Raw genomic sequence first — 12,125 nt, forward strand, 5'->3', positions numbered from 1 at the left:
TCAAAGTGATGTGCCCTCCCCCTGAAGTGACCCTGATGCAAACGACTTTGGAATTTTAAACGTAATGAAGGAAACACAATCTCGCGCTAATAATATTATAACAAGAGTAATGTGTCAAGCAGATGAATGGAACATAAAGTAGAGTTTTGAAAGGATGTTGTTGTAAAAGAGCTACATGTCCAATGGGAAATGGCAAAGGGAAATATCAAGTACGGAATCTGTTGTATCCGCCGTCAGGGGGAAGGGTGAAGTAAACCGTTAGGCCTCACTTAGGGACGAACTTCTCTTTAAAGCATCTAGGCCTACTCTCAACGGTCACCATTCCTTGTTTTTTGTGTTTTTTACCAGAGTCTACAATCTTTACATAACTTGGCTATGAACAATGTTAATTATTTTCTTCAATTAATGTAATTATTAATGTTTAGCGGTTGCATGTGTCCACTTGCCAGGATACTGTCTCCAGACAATACTTCAGCTATTAGTGCTTTAGCCTCTTTTGTACCTATCTTCTGTGTTCTCTAGTAGATGATTATCTTTGTTTCGTTCTTCAATGGTTCTTGAGAAAGGGTGGCCTACCTACTCAAAATCCTCACACACTTCAGCGTTCCGAATTAATCATAGAATCGAATAGCGCCACCACTTGATCTGTTATTGCAAATCCGGAAAAACCAACATGGCGGACTCGAAGGTAGTTATGGTTAACGAAGTAAAGTCCAAATTAATATGGACTGTTTCGTCATTTTTGGTTCTTATCACTGTATCCCTATGTTATCTAAGGTGTCTCTGCTGTTGTTTTTTGTACTTTTGGGTAGATTTTTGTGAAAATATTTCAGTTTATAGAAAATAATCAGGTAGCAGAAGATTTTTCTATTTTTAGGGTGGAGTCAAAAAACACGTCACTGGTTCCCGTCCAACTCGAGGGAAATCTATACTGACAAGTTGGGCGTGCACCCGCGAAGGGTCGGAGTAAATTTAGCAATGACATCATCTCAAGTTGTGCAAAGTATGACATCTATTTTTAGCCCAACAGTTTAACGTTATATAAACATCCGTACAAAATGAAGGATCCCAAAGTGTCTTACATCTTTGCGCTTGAACCTGGCGTGCCAGGGACTTCGGGAGAAGGTTTTTTGACGTGTTTGCCTGCCGAACATTTTCTTTTGAAGAAGAAATCTAAACAACTAGGCCTACAGTTTGAGTTAGCGGTGGTAAGTTTACAAAAAAATGCAAGCACTCACACTGTCATTGACTGACACACAAACGTGTATGCATATAATGTGCTAGTTAAGGTGTTTGTCATGTTGGCCAATTTTCCGCGCGTCGCCACCAATTTATCCGCCGTTAATTAACTCCAAAACCACTGGATTTTTTTCTTACCTGAGAAGAAGGGTTACCGCATATATACATCCAGAAAAAAAACAGTTTGTAAACAATAATGGTCAAAATTGGGCCGTCATGTTTGTAACCAAATAAATATTATTTTTAAATAATTTTAAAAATGTAATCCTCCACCCTTCCGATGGTAGACTTAAAAAGCAGTGTCTGTCAGTGTCTGTGACCATTTTTGAAATAAAACAAACAATCAACAATGTGATCGATGTAGTTGTAGATTGTAGTTGCGATAAAAAGGATAAGGACTTTAATAAGGTAACCCTCATCCCGACGGCAGGAGAGAGGAGGTTACATTATCGCAACTTTGATTGATGTAGTTTTAAAAGAACTTTAAAAAACTAGTCTAACTCTATAACAGGCCCTATTTTATTATTATTTAGAACATTGTAAAGTTATCAGCAAGCTAGTTATTAGTTGGTACTGCTGGCTCAGTCCCCCACTAATTGTGTTAATAATGTAAAATAAAATCAGTCTCGTACAAGTATAAAGATATAACTTTGGATGTTTCTGTGTTTTCTGACAACACGTTTGCTTCTTATTTCAGGACACAATCATTTACATTGGTTAGGCATGACAGAATCTTGATTAATCTATCGGCTTATGGCTCCCTTACATTTACTGGAGTCACATGCACAAAACATTGAAAGAATGATTCATCTGTGCTTGATTCGATAAGACTATCTCACACCATATGTTTAACCAATTACCTCCATGATTTAACCAAGCTAGGTTTTGTTCTGATTGGGGAACATCCTCAGTTGGGCCTGTGATTTCCAATTGGTCAATAGGCCAGTAAGGATACCCACTTGGGATTGTGTGGGTTAAAATAACTACCGGTAGGTCTGTTTAAAAGACCTTGCATGTACATGTAGTGAGTGTAACAGGACGTCACTGACACGTATATCCACTAAGGGAAGTTAGTCATCAAAGAACATTTCCTGTTCTTAGGTTGTCTGAAAATTTCAATCGGAGAACATGGCTGGTAAACCAAGGAGCGTTATTGAGAATCTAGTGAAAACAATTTAAGATTGCCTGAAATCAAGGAAGTGTAACTGTAAGTATGTAAGTAGCTGTAATTGCATCGTGTAAACAAAACGCATCTTAGCAGCTTTAGGAAATAGGAAAGAAACCATGAGACAACTGTTGATATTTGTTGTTTTTTTTTAGATTTTTCATTTCATTTTGATTTGTTAAATCTGGGTGTGAAGCCAAGGAATCTCAGAAAAATCAAACTTTTTTACAACACATCGCCAAGAACCCAATGGAGAGAAGACACACAATAACGAAGGGACTGAAAACCCTATCCACATATCAGGCTTATTGATTAAAACCAAAATTGGAGTAGTCCATCGTTCTCCCTTTGTGTTCCACAGTTCAAACGCCAGTTAATACTCCTGAAGACCAGTCAAAATTCTCTTCAAGTAGTTCGGCTGGCTAGCTCAGTGTAGAAAAGCATCGGTATTTAATAAATAAAAAGGGCCGAGTGAAGATGCTAGGGTCGATATCACAAAGAGTTCAGACAAGTCCTTATATAGGACTAGTCCTAGGAGACGTTAAAAGCGTATGCCTAGACCTAAAGTTAGGACGAGTAACTCGTCCTCTTCCTAACTCGAGATACGACTAGTCTTAACTCTTAGTGAAATCTGCCCCTGGTTGGATTTTATTTATCTTGGTGCTTTACATATTTGGCAGCACTGTTTACTTACAAGGGAGCTGAGATGGATTGAGGAATGAAATAATCGGCCCAGTGACCAGGGGTAATAGAGTTAGAACGCCATGATGATTAGTGTCGCTAAGTGATTGATTTGAGCGCTATAAGAAGCCGCTATTGTTATTAATATTAGTGTTTTCTTTTCTTCTCTTGCTTTTCAGATCACCAGCGAGGATGGAGAACCTCAAACTGGTCATGTTAGGTGATGGCGCTGTAGGTAAGAGTGCCCTCCTGATCACCTACACCACCAACTCATTTCCAAGCAACTACATCCCAACTGTTTTTGACAACTACAGTGCCAGCGTCAACGTCGGAGGCAAACCATACAACCTTGGGCTGTTTGACACTGCGGGACAGGTGAGCTTTGCAGAATTGTCATTTTGGGTAAATGATCAACATTTTCAGGACTGAGTTTGAAAAACAGCAGATAAGTTTTCATTGTAATGTTTTCCAAAACTTAAACGCTTGGGTACAAGCTTGGTGGTCTAGTTGGTAAGACATGCTCTAGAATTGCAAAAGTCGTGGGTTTGAATCCCACCTAAGTAATATGCCTACAGGTGATTTTTTCCACAGAGCTCGGGAAAGTACCGAGTATACAGTGCTAACACACATCGGTGTATATGGGTAAACCTAATATTCTTTATCCCTGATGCAATTTTTAATGTATTGAATATCACATTACTTTATTTGAAGGCAGTGGAAACTATTGGTAATTACTCAAAATAATTCTTAGCATAAAACCTTACTTGGTAACGATTAATGGGGAGCTGTTGATAGTGAGAAACGGCTCCCTCTGAAGTAACGTAGTTTTCACAAAGAAGTAATTTTCCACCAATTTGATATCAAGAACTCAGAATTAGATTTTGAGGTCTCGAAATCAAGTATCTGAAAAGGGTGTTTTTTTCTTTTGTTATTATCTCGCAACTTTGACGACCAATTGAGCTCAAATTTTCACAGGTTTGTTTTTTTATGCATATGTTGAGATACACCATGCGAGAAGACTGGTCTTTTACAATTACCAATAGTGTCCAAACTGTCCAGTGTCTTTAACAGGTCATTAAATTTAAATTTGTTGTGCTTGTTATCAGGAAGATTACGATCGTCTACGTCCCCTCTGCTATCCAGGAACAGACATCTTTGTTTTGTCCTTTTCTGTTGCATCAAGAGATTCTTTTCTTAACATTGAGTCAAAATGGCTGCCAGAAATCAAACATCACATGCCAGGTGTTCCAATCCTTCTTGTTGCAACAAAAACAGGTTGGTTATATTTAATAATAACTAGTATTATACAGCCCTTTATCTATGTGTGCCTCAAAAAGTCAAAGCGCTGGTCATTATTTATTTTCAGACAAGTTGTTATTAATCACAAAACCTATTAATTTATGCAATACCTCGTAAGGGTTTTCAAGTGCTGCGGCACATGCAGCAGAAACACTGGGACGAACCCCTTCTCTTAACGATGAGTGCAACGGGGTTCTTTTACATACATTGCACAACACACGGGGCCAACGGTTTCACGTCCTACCAGAAGGATGAAGCAATATTGGTAACGTGTCTTGCTTAGGGACGCAAGTGTCAAGACCGTGACTCGTACCCAAACTCTGCTGATCAGAAACACCAGATGTGTACGTCCAGTGCACTTTACCCCTCGGCCACGACACCCCATGTAGATGTTTTTAACATCTATAGTACATTCCATCATCCAGGCACTCTTGATCTTGTAAACTAATTGCATCCGATGCTGTTGGTGTTGTATTTTCCAGATCTTCGGCAAGGCTCTACCCATACATGTATCTACTTTGACGAAGGATTCAAATTGGCCCAGAAACACAACATGGAATACACAGAGACCAGCGCACTCCAGGGAAATAATGTCAAGCCTTGCTTTGAGAAAGCTGTGAGTAGTGAGTAATTAAGTTTGTGTCCAATTCTTTGGCCGGACTGCATAATAATGTTCTACCTGTTGGAGTTGAAACTTTGCACAGTGGAAGTATAACTAGGTCGTGTTTGTGGTAGCACCATGTGAAAATCTCTTTTGAGTAGTGTTGGTTCTGAAAAGAATCAGTGGTTGACAACTCAGTATGTTTTGATCAGTATGTTCTGATTCTCCTGAAGACGATCAGAGCATACTGATCAAAAAGTTGTCAACCACCTGTTCTTCTTAGAACCAATACTACTCAAAAGAGGTTTGTACGTGGTGTGTACACTGTTTCAAGTTCATCAAAAGACTTCCATAATTTCAGTAAGAAAGAAAGAAGATATAATCAAGCAAGTCTTCCCTCCCCTCCCCCAACCCCATTTTCCCCTTGCATTCCCTTCTGTCTGCTTGCAAAATGCGCATCATTTACAACGTTCATTCTAGTCTTGGTGCAAGACGGTCTGGTTGACTTGAGAAATGGAGCGGGGGTTCACGATAGTTGAGTGATGGTGAATAACAACGTCTTGCACCAAGACTACATTCAGTAATGAGACAACTTCTGTTTGTGTCTGGAAAGTTAAAACTTTCCACAACCATTTTCTCTATTCAGGTTTACATGGCTGTATCAGGCATGGGGTCATCAGGTCGCAAATCAAAGAGGGGTCTCCTTGGTTTTGGCAAGGGTCATAAGAGGGCTCCCCTACCACCAGAGATGCCCCCTGCAGGTAAGACGAGCCACTTAAATATCTTGCGACTCATGAATAATGAGCACTGTTTGCTACTCGTTAGATCCTTCTCACAAAAACTCTTCCCTTTGAAAGTTTCTATCTTGAGTTTTTTCAACAAATTATTTCAGTAAATGTTTGGATTTTTACCAAGATCTCCGGGGTTTGCTGGAACTTTTTCAGTGACCAGCCCAGGCCTGTATGCTCCTGTTTTGAAAGGGCAAGGGCACCAAGGCATGTTGTCCTTGGTGAAGGGCACCCTATGAGGAAATTGTAAAGTTTCACTGCAGTATTTTAGGGGCACCAAGGCAATGACCAGGGGGCATGGAGACAACCCCCTGTGTTGCCTCGGTGAAGTATCAGGCCTGACTTTGGTCTTTCTTTTCTCCTTGGGCGCCTTGAATCCTTTGGTACTTTGGAGCTATATAATTCCAGTTGTTATTATTATTATTATATTTTACCCTTGCAGGAAAAGCTCCATGGATTGAGATCCAGACCTCCACGATGGGTTCTGATTTGGGCAAAGGGTTGGAGCAGCCGTCAGATGCTGATGTCATCTTTGTGGTAGAGGGAAAAGAAATCTTTGCGCATAAGTTGATCCTCAGTAGTGCCTGTAACTTCTTCTGCAGAGTGTTTGGCCTCAAAACACCAGACCAGGTAAACCTAAAGGGAGGTCTTTATGCCTTGCCCATAAATTGTTTGTAAAGTACACCACCGGGCTTGTGAACTGCGCATTTTACTTGCCCCCAAGAATTTTAAGTAGCCAAGATTTTAAAGATGTATTGTCCTAAGAGTATCTTTCAAAAGATGTTCAATCTTTCTGCTTTTTTCACCAAATTAAGTTGACAGATTATAATGACATTTTTTGTAACGCCTGTTGCCAAAATCAGTTCAAAAGCAGTTCTAGGAAATACTGAATTTACTATGAAGACAGTGGAACCCTCACTCAGCCAATAAATGATGCCTTAAACTTTCTATATGTTGGGGAATTCTTCCATTCCTATAAAGTCCCTAATTAAGATTTATTTGATTTGAAAGGTCTTGTTCTCATCATAATTTACTTAGCATTTTGAACAGACCTTTCACAACATACGCACAAGTAAACATGCTGATAATTTTGCCTCATTTTGTTGTTGGCCAGGTGCCCAATTTTATAGAGCTGCTTAAGAACAAAAAGTAGCCCAACCCATAGCACACGAACACTGTGACATGTGTGTGTGTGTGTGTGACTGGAATCCTACTTATTTTGTTAAGCAGACATCTCCATTTTACGTTTGGTAATTGTCAAAGACCAGTACTCTCAACATAATCATAAAATAACAAGGCTGTAAAAAATTTGAGCTCAATTGGTCATCGAAATTGCAAGAAAATGATGAGAGAAAAAACACCCTTGTTGGACGAATTTGTGTGCTTTCAGATAGGAATAAAAGACTTCTGGCTAGAAGTCTTTTATTATTTTAGTGAGAAATTACCTCTTTCTCAGAGGGAGAAATTACCTCTTTCTCAGAGGGAGCCGTTTCTCACAATGTTTTATACTTTCAACAGCTCTCCAATGCTCATTACCAAGTCAGTTTTTAAGTTAATATTTGTTTTGAGTAATTACCAAACGTGTACCTTCCCTTTAACTCTTGATCTTATCAATATCAGGGTACATCCAGCAGCTCCAATGTCTGGAATTTCACCTGGGAGGACATCAATGAGGGCAAGATTACCGGTCTAGCCGGTATCCATGATACGGTACCCGGAGCCAATCTTGATCCCGATGCAAAGAAAATGACGAAGGTTACAATCAGTGCAAACATCTCTTACAGAATCTTCCGAAACGTCTTGGCATTCTTGTATACAGGTATGATAATTGTTTATTTGTGGGGTCTGCTAAATGCTATTTCCTCAATTTTGATAATGTTTCAGATGAAAATATTGTTCTGTAGGATTTGTAGTCCTGGACGACGGGTCTAGTTCACTGGAAGCAGCTCTGGTGTTGTCAGCAGCAGAGTGTGGGTTTGAATCCAGGTCATGACACCTGCCGTCGATTTCACCAAACCCTTCCTAACTTAGGATTAATCTTAGGACATAGGACGAGTTCATTTCCGTATCGGAAGACGTAAGATGCATAGAACTCATCTTAAGTTAGGACGGGTTACTTGTCCTAAACTCGAGATAGATTAATCCTAGCGTTTTGTGAAATCGACTGCTGTGCCCTTGAGCAAGACATGCTTGACCACAACTGCTTTGTAACCTGTTGGGGAGGTAGTGCATTCTACTCTTCCAGCCATACCCATTCCCCTAAAGACAGTTGATTTGGGTTTACAGCCCGAATCAGTTAAGTGTAGCCTTCACCTTGAAGTGGTCGTCCTTGGCCTTGTGATGTTAGAAAATCTCTCAAAAAAAAAAAAAAAAAGGACATTTAGATTTAAACTAATAAATTTGGGTTCAGATAATCACAAACCCTGTATTTTTTTTGTCTTCAACTATAAAGGTCTTCCAAATATCTCAGAAGATGCCGGTGAAGAGGATCTTTTTGCATTATTCAAAGCGTCTGAGGTCTTCCATCTCCCTCATCTTCAAGACATCGTTAAGAATCTACAGAATGAGGAGGAATTCTTGAACCCCAGCATCGGCACATACCTCAACGATGAGACGGGCAAGAGAGCAAAGTGGCTGTTCCTAAATCGAGAAACCTTATCAGACGTCCGTTTCAAAGTAGAAGGTATGGGTATTCTTTTTTGTTTGAGCCCTGACACTGATGTGTGTGAGCACTGTATAATCAGTACTTTACCAAGTTCTTTTAAAAATATCACAGGCATATTACTTAGTTGGATTTCGAACCCACGACCTTTGCAAGTCTAGAACAGTTTCTTACCAACTAGACTACCGAATATACTGTCTGAAACATCAAGACCACACCTACTCTTTTCTTGGCCAACACTTATCCAGGGTTTATTTGAGAATGTTAACAATAAATAATAGGAATACCTTTTTCATCCTTTTTTCATTTCCTTAGATACCATTGTCCACGCCCACAAGGTCTTGCTGAAGTCAAGGTGTGAATTCATGGCTGGCATGTTCAGTGGAGTTTTTGCTGAAAGCTCCCAGACGGAGGTGAGGCAATCAATTATTGCAGGCAAACAATTTTCAAACGAATTTTGTATCTACTATTTTGAGGGAACGAAAAATATGAAAACAAAACGCTTTACGAACATTTTAACACACGTTGATACTGACACGAATACAGAGTCTGATAAGTAGTAAACTACTTTGAGCGGGGTGGAGGGGGGGAGGGGGGTGTTTTCTAAAATTAATACACAAAGTGTCTATATTACCTTCAAATGTTGAGAATTTGAATGATCCCTTAAACTCATACAAGATGGAAAATCATGACAAATGATGATCATCACTGTTTTCTCTCAGATCAAAATAGAAGAGACAAGCCTTGAGTGTTTCTTAGCCCTCTTGGAGTACATCTACACTGACCACTCGCCCATAGAAGACGGTGATGCTGTAGGTATTCTGGTTGTGGCTGACCGCTACGGTCTAGAACGACTTAAGAACCTCTGTGAGTTGTACATAACCAAGGGTGTTGATGTTGCCGTGGCTAACTGCATAGCGGAGGCACACGTTGATGTTATCGGACTACTACACACTGCACAGGTATGTTGGATTGATGAACAAAAGATGGCTTATAATAGATGTTTAATTTGCATTAAGAAAAAAGAATATTCATTTTTGGTTTTTACCCGTACACCAATGTGTGTTAGCACGGTGTACTCAGTACTTTCTCGAGTCCTGTTAAAAAAAATATCACAGGCATATTACTCGGGTGGGATTCGAACCCACGGCCCTTGCAATGCCAGAGCAATGTCTTACCAACTAGACTACCGAGATTGCTCGTTAGCTAGAGGCAGTGCTTTGGCAGCCGGTACCGCAATGATATATAATAGATGTTAAATTTGCATCGGGAATAAAGAATATTAATTTTTGGTTTTTACCCATACACCTATGTGTGTTAGCACTGTAAATTCGGTACTTTCCCAGTACCTAAAATCCAATATCCAAAATGTTTCTGATTTACTTGGTACTTATGTAGCACTTTATCACACCCCTAGGGGTGCACATCAATGTGCTTGTCTTGCTCAGGGACACAAGTGTCACGACCGGGACTTGATCGCTACTCTTCTGACAGAAGCACCAGAGCTTTAATTTGGTGTTCTTATCTGCTCAGCCACGACACATTTAAATGTTTCCTTCATTGACCACTGTTTTGTGATAATTGCATGATGTTACCTAGGCCCAATTTCGTGGCACTGCTTCAAAAACTTTCAAAGAAAGAGATGCTTTACTGCAAGTTTTTAACAAGATGTTCAATGGGTTACTTCTTATCATTTCCAAGATGCCTATCTGTAGATTTTACTTCTTATATTACCAAGATGCCTGTCTGTAGATTTGGCGTCTTATCATTTCAAAGATGCCTTCGGATGGGACATAGAGCCATTGGTCTCATGTGTTGTGTAACGCATGTAAAAGAACCCAGTGCACTTTTCGAAAAGAGAAGGGGTTCGCCCCGTTGTTCCTGGCTGTGGCTGCTTTATGCGCGCGCCGTAGCACCTTGTAAACCCTTATAAGGTGCTAAATAATTGGGTCTCAAAATTCATCACTGCAATTACCTATCTTTCTGAAAGTTTGTTATATACTTGAGTACTTGAGCGCCTTGAGGACCTTGTTTGGTAAATACGTGCACTATATAAGACTTTGATATTATTATATAATTATGTTATCTGTAGATTTTACTTCCTATCATTTGAAAGGTGCCTATCTGTAAATTTTACTTTGGCTCATTTCAAAAAAGGTTTTTGGTTTTTATAATTTTCTGTTTTCATTTTGTAGTTGTACAACTCAAAACAGCTCGCAGCCTGGTGCCTCCACTTCGTCGCGAGTAACTTCATCGCCTTCCAGAAGAAGTCAGAGTTCAAGGCACTGGAAGGAGAGAATCTGGAATATGTAAACGAGCAACGCTGGCCCCCGGTCAGCTACCTACAAGCTCTGGAGGAGCACAAAGTGAAATACGGCAAGAAGGAAGACAAGTCGTGTAAAGTTCAGTAAAACACAACAGAGGGAAGATTGGTCAAAATAAAAATGATAAGTTTAGGAACATCAGGCATGTGGGGTGTTAGAATTCAGTTTTTAAGGGCGCTGGACACATTTGGTAGCTGTCAAAGACCAGTATTCTCACTTGGTGTATAAAACAACAAATTGGTCTTGGCTCAAAGGGTTTTCAAAGTTGCAAGAAAATAATGAAAGAAAAAACGCCCTTCTTGCACAATTTGTAAGTGCTTTTAAATGCCTAAAAATGGTCCAAAAAGTCCATTCATCATCACATGCCATGTGTTAATTCTGCTAACTACCAAGCACTTACGTGAGTATTCACGCAAGTGGAAACACGCATGACAAGTAATAGTTCCCCGGGAGCTATTCTACTTGTCATGCGCACTACCATTGCGCGACGTCATCCCCGGGCGCTATTGATCGTGGCACCGTTTTGTATACATGCACGAACAGCACTCTCTAAGCAACATCCAACACATGAACAAACTTATCATGTGCATTTTGTTTCACAGTAATCATTTTCTCTTGCTCAAAACTCATGTTCCGGTAACTGAATATATATGAAGTACAGTAAAACAAATATAACATGGTTTATTTCGGGTGACTAGTCGATGAGCTCCCCTCGGTAATGGAAGTTGACAAACTAGTTCCCTCGGCTTCGCCTCGGGAACTAGTTTGTTAACTTCCAATACCTCGGGGAGCTAATATCGACTAGTCACCCTCAATTACCGTTTCCTAAGCTACACAAGGTCCCACCCTTGTAATATGCCTGTGATTTTTACCGCAGAACTCGGGTAAGTACCAAGTACACATGTACATTGCCAACACAGGTTTAATCTGTAAGCATAAATACTTGCTAAGCACAGAAAATTGTTCCATAACGTTAACTGCGTACCAGCCAAAACTCTGTAAAGGTTAACAATATCGAAACTGGTGCCCCACTCTGTTTATGCTTAGCAAAGAAATTTTGTTAAGCAGTATTTTCTGCTGAACAGCTTTATGAAATTGAGCCCAGAATACAAACAATTTTATTTAGTAGAAAAGCAGTTTGCAAAATCTATTTGGGTTTTTTTCAGTCTGTAAAAACTTAACATCCAAAGTCTTAATGCCTAAATCATCACACTTTGTGAAATACAAGAATTTCATGAAATCCAAACACATTTAATGAATTTTTAAATTCATTAAATTTGTTAAAAATGAGGTATTAAAATACCTCATTTTAAATAGAACTCAGCCGATGATATACTGTTTGGCCAATGGCAGTCATTTATGCATG

General features: G+C 39.6%; 1 protein-coding gene and 1 non-coding gene across 4 annotated transcripts; one reads left to right on the forward strand and one right to left on the reverse strand.

Annotated features, from left to right (window-relative positions):
* Positions 1 to 661: 661 nt before the first annotated feature.
* Positions 662 to 11,391, forward strand: LOC117288337 (rho-related protein racA-like). Of its 3 annotated transcripts, none has more exons than XM_033769155.1 (11): positions 662 to 688; positions 3,265 to 3,460; positions 4,192 to 4,360; positions 4,867 to 5,000; positions 5,632 to 5,746; positions 6,216 to 6,403; positions 7,394 to 7,592; positions 8,226 to 8,456; positions 8,751 to 8,848; positions 9,158 to 9,397; positions 10,631 to 11,391. In XM_033769155.1, the coding sequence occupies exons 2-11, from the start codon at positions 3,278 to 3,280 to the stop codon at positions 10,844 to 10,846; spliced, it is 1,773 nt and encodes a 590-aa protein (XP_033625046.1). In that variant the 5' UTR covers positions 662 to 688; positions 3,265 to 3,277; the 3' UTR covers positions 10,847 to 11,391. The 3 variants fall into 3 exon arrangements, with proteins under 3 accessions (XP_033625046.1, XP_033625044.1, XP_033625045.1); XM_033769153.1 differs by lacking the exon at positions 662 to 688 and adding an exon at positions 1,033 to 1,208; XM_033769154.1 differs by lacking the exon at positions 662 to 688 and adding an exon at positions 2,357 to 2,446.
* Trnaa-ggc lies at positions 9,559 to 9,631 on the reverse strand. Its single transcript has one exon. It is a non-coding gene; the product is annotated as a tRNA-Ala (tRNA).
* Positions 11,392 to 12,125: the final 734 nt, after the last annotated feature.

The sequence above is a fragment of the Asterias rubens genome, chromosome 3 (assembly GCF_902459465.1).
Source record: "Asterias rubens chromosome 3, eAstRub1.3, whole genome shotgun sequence".
NCBI classification, from domain to species: Eukaryota; Metazoa; Echinodermata; class Asteroidea; order Forcipulatida; family Asteriidae; genus Asterias; species Asterias rubens.

Coding starts and splice junctions, on each gene's coding strand:
- LOC117288337 (XM_033769155.1), top strand. CDS start 3,278: ATGGAGAACCTCAAACTGGTCATGTTAGGTGATGGCGCTGTAGGTAAG. Junction 3,461..4,191: donor TGTTTGACACTGCGGGACAG/GTGAGCTTTGCA, acceptor GCTTGTTATCAG/GAAGATTACGATCGTCTACG. Junction 8,457..8,750: donor CGTCCGTTTCAAAGTAGAAG/GTATGGGTATTC, acceptor TCATTTCCTTAG/ATACCATTGTCCACGCCCAC.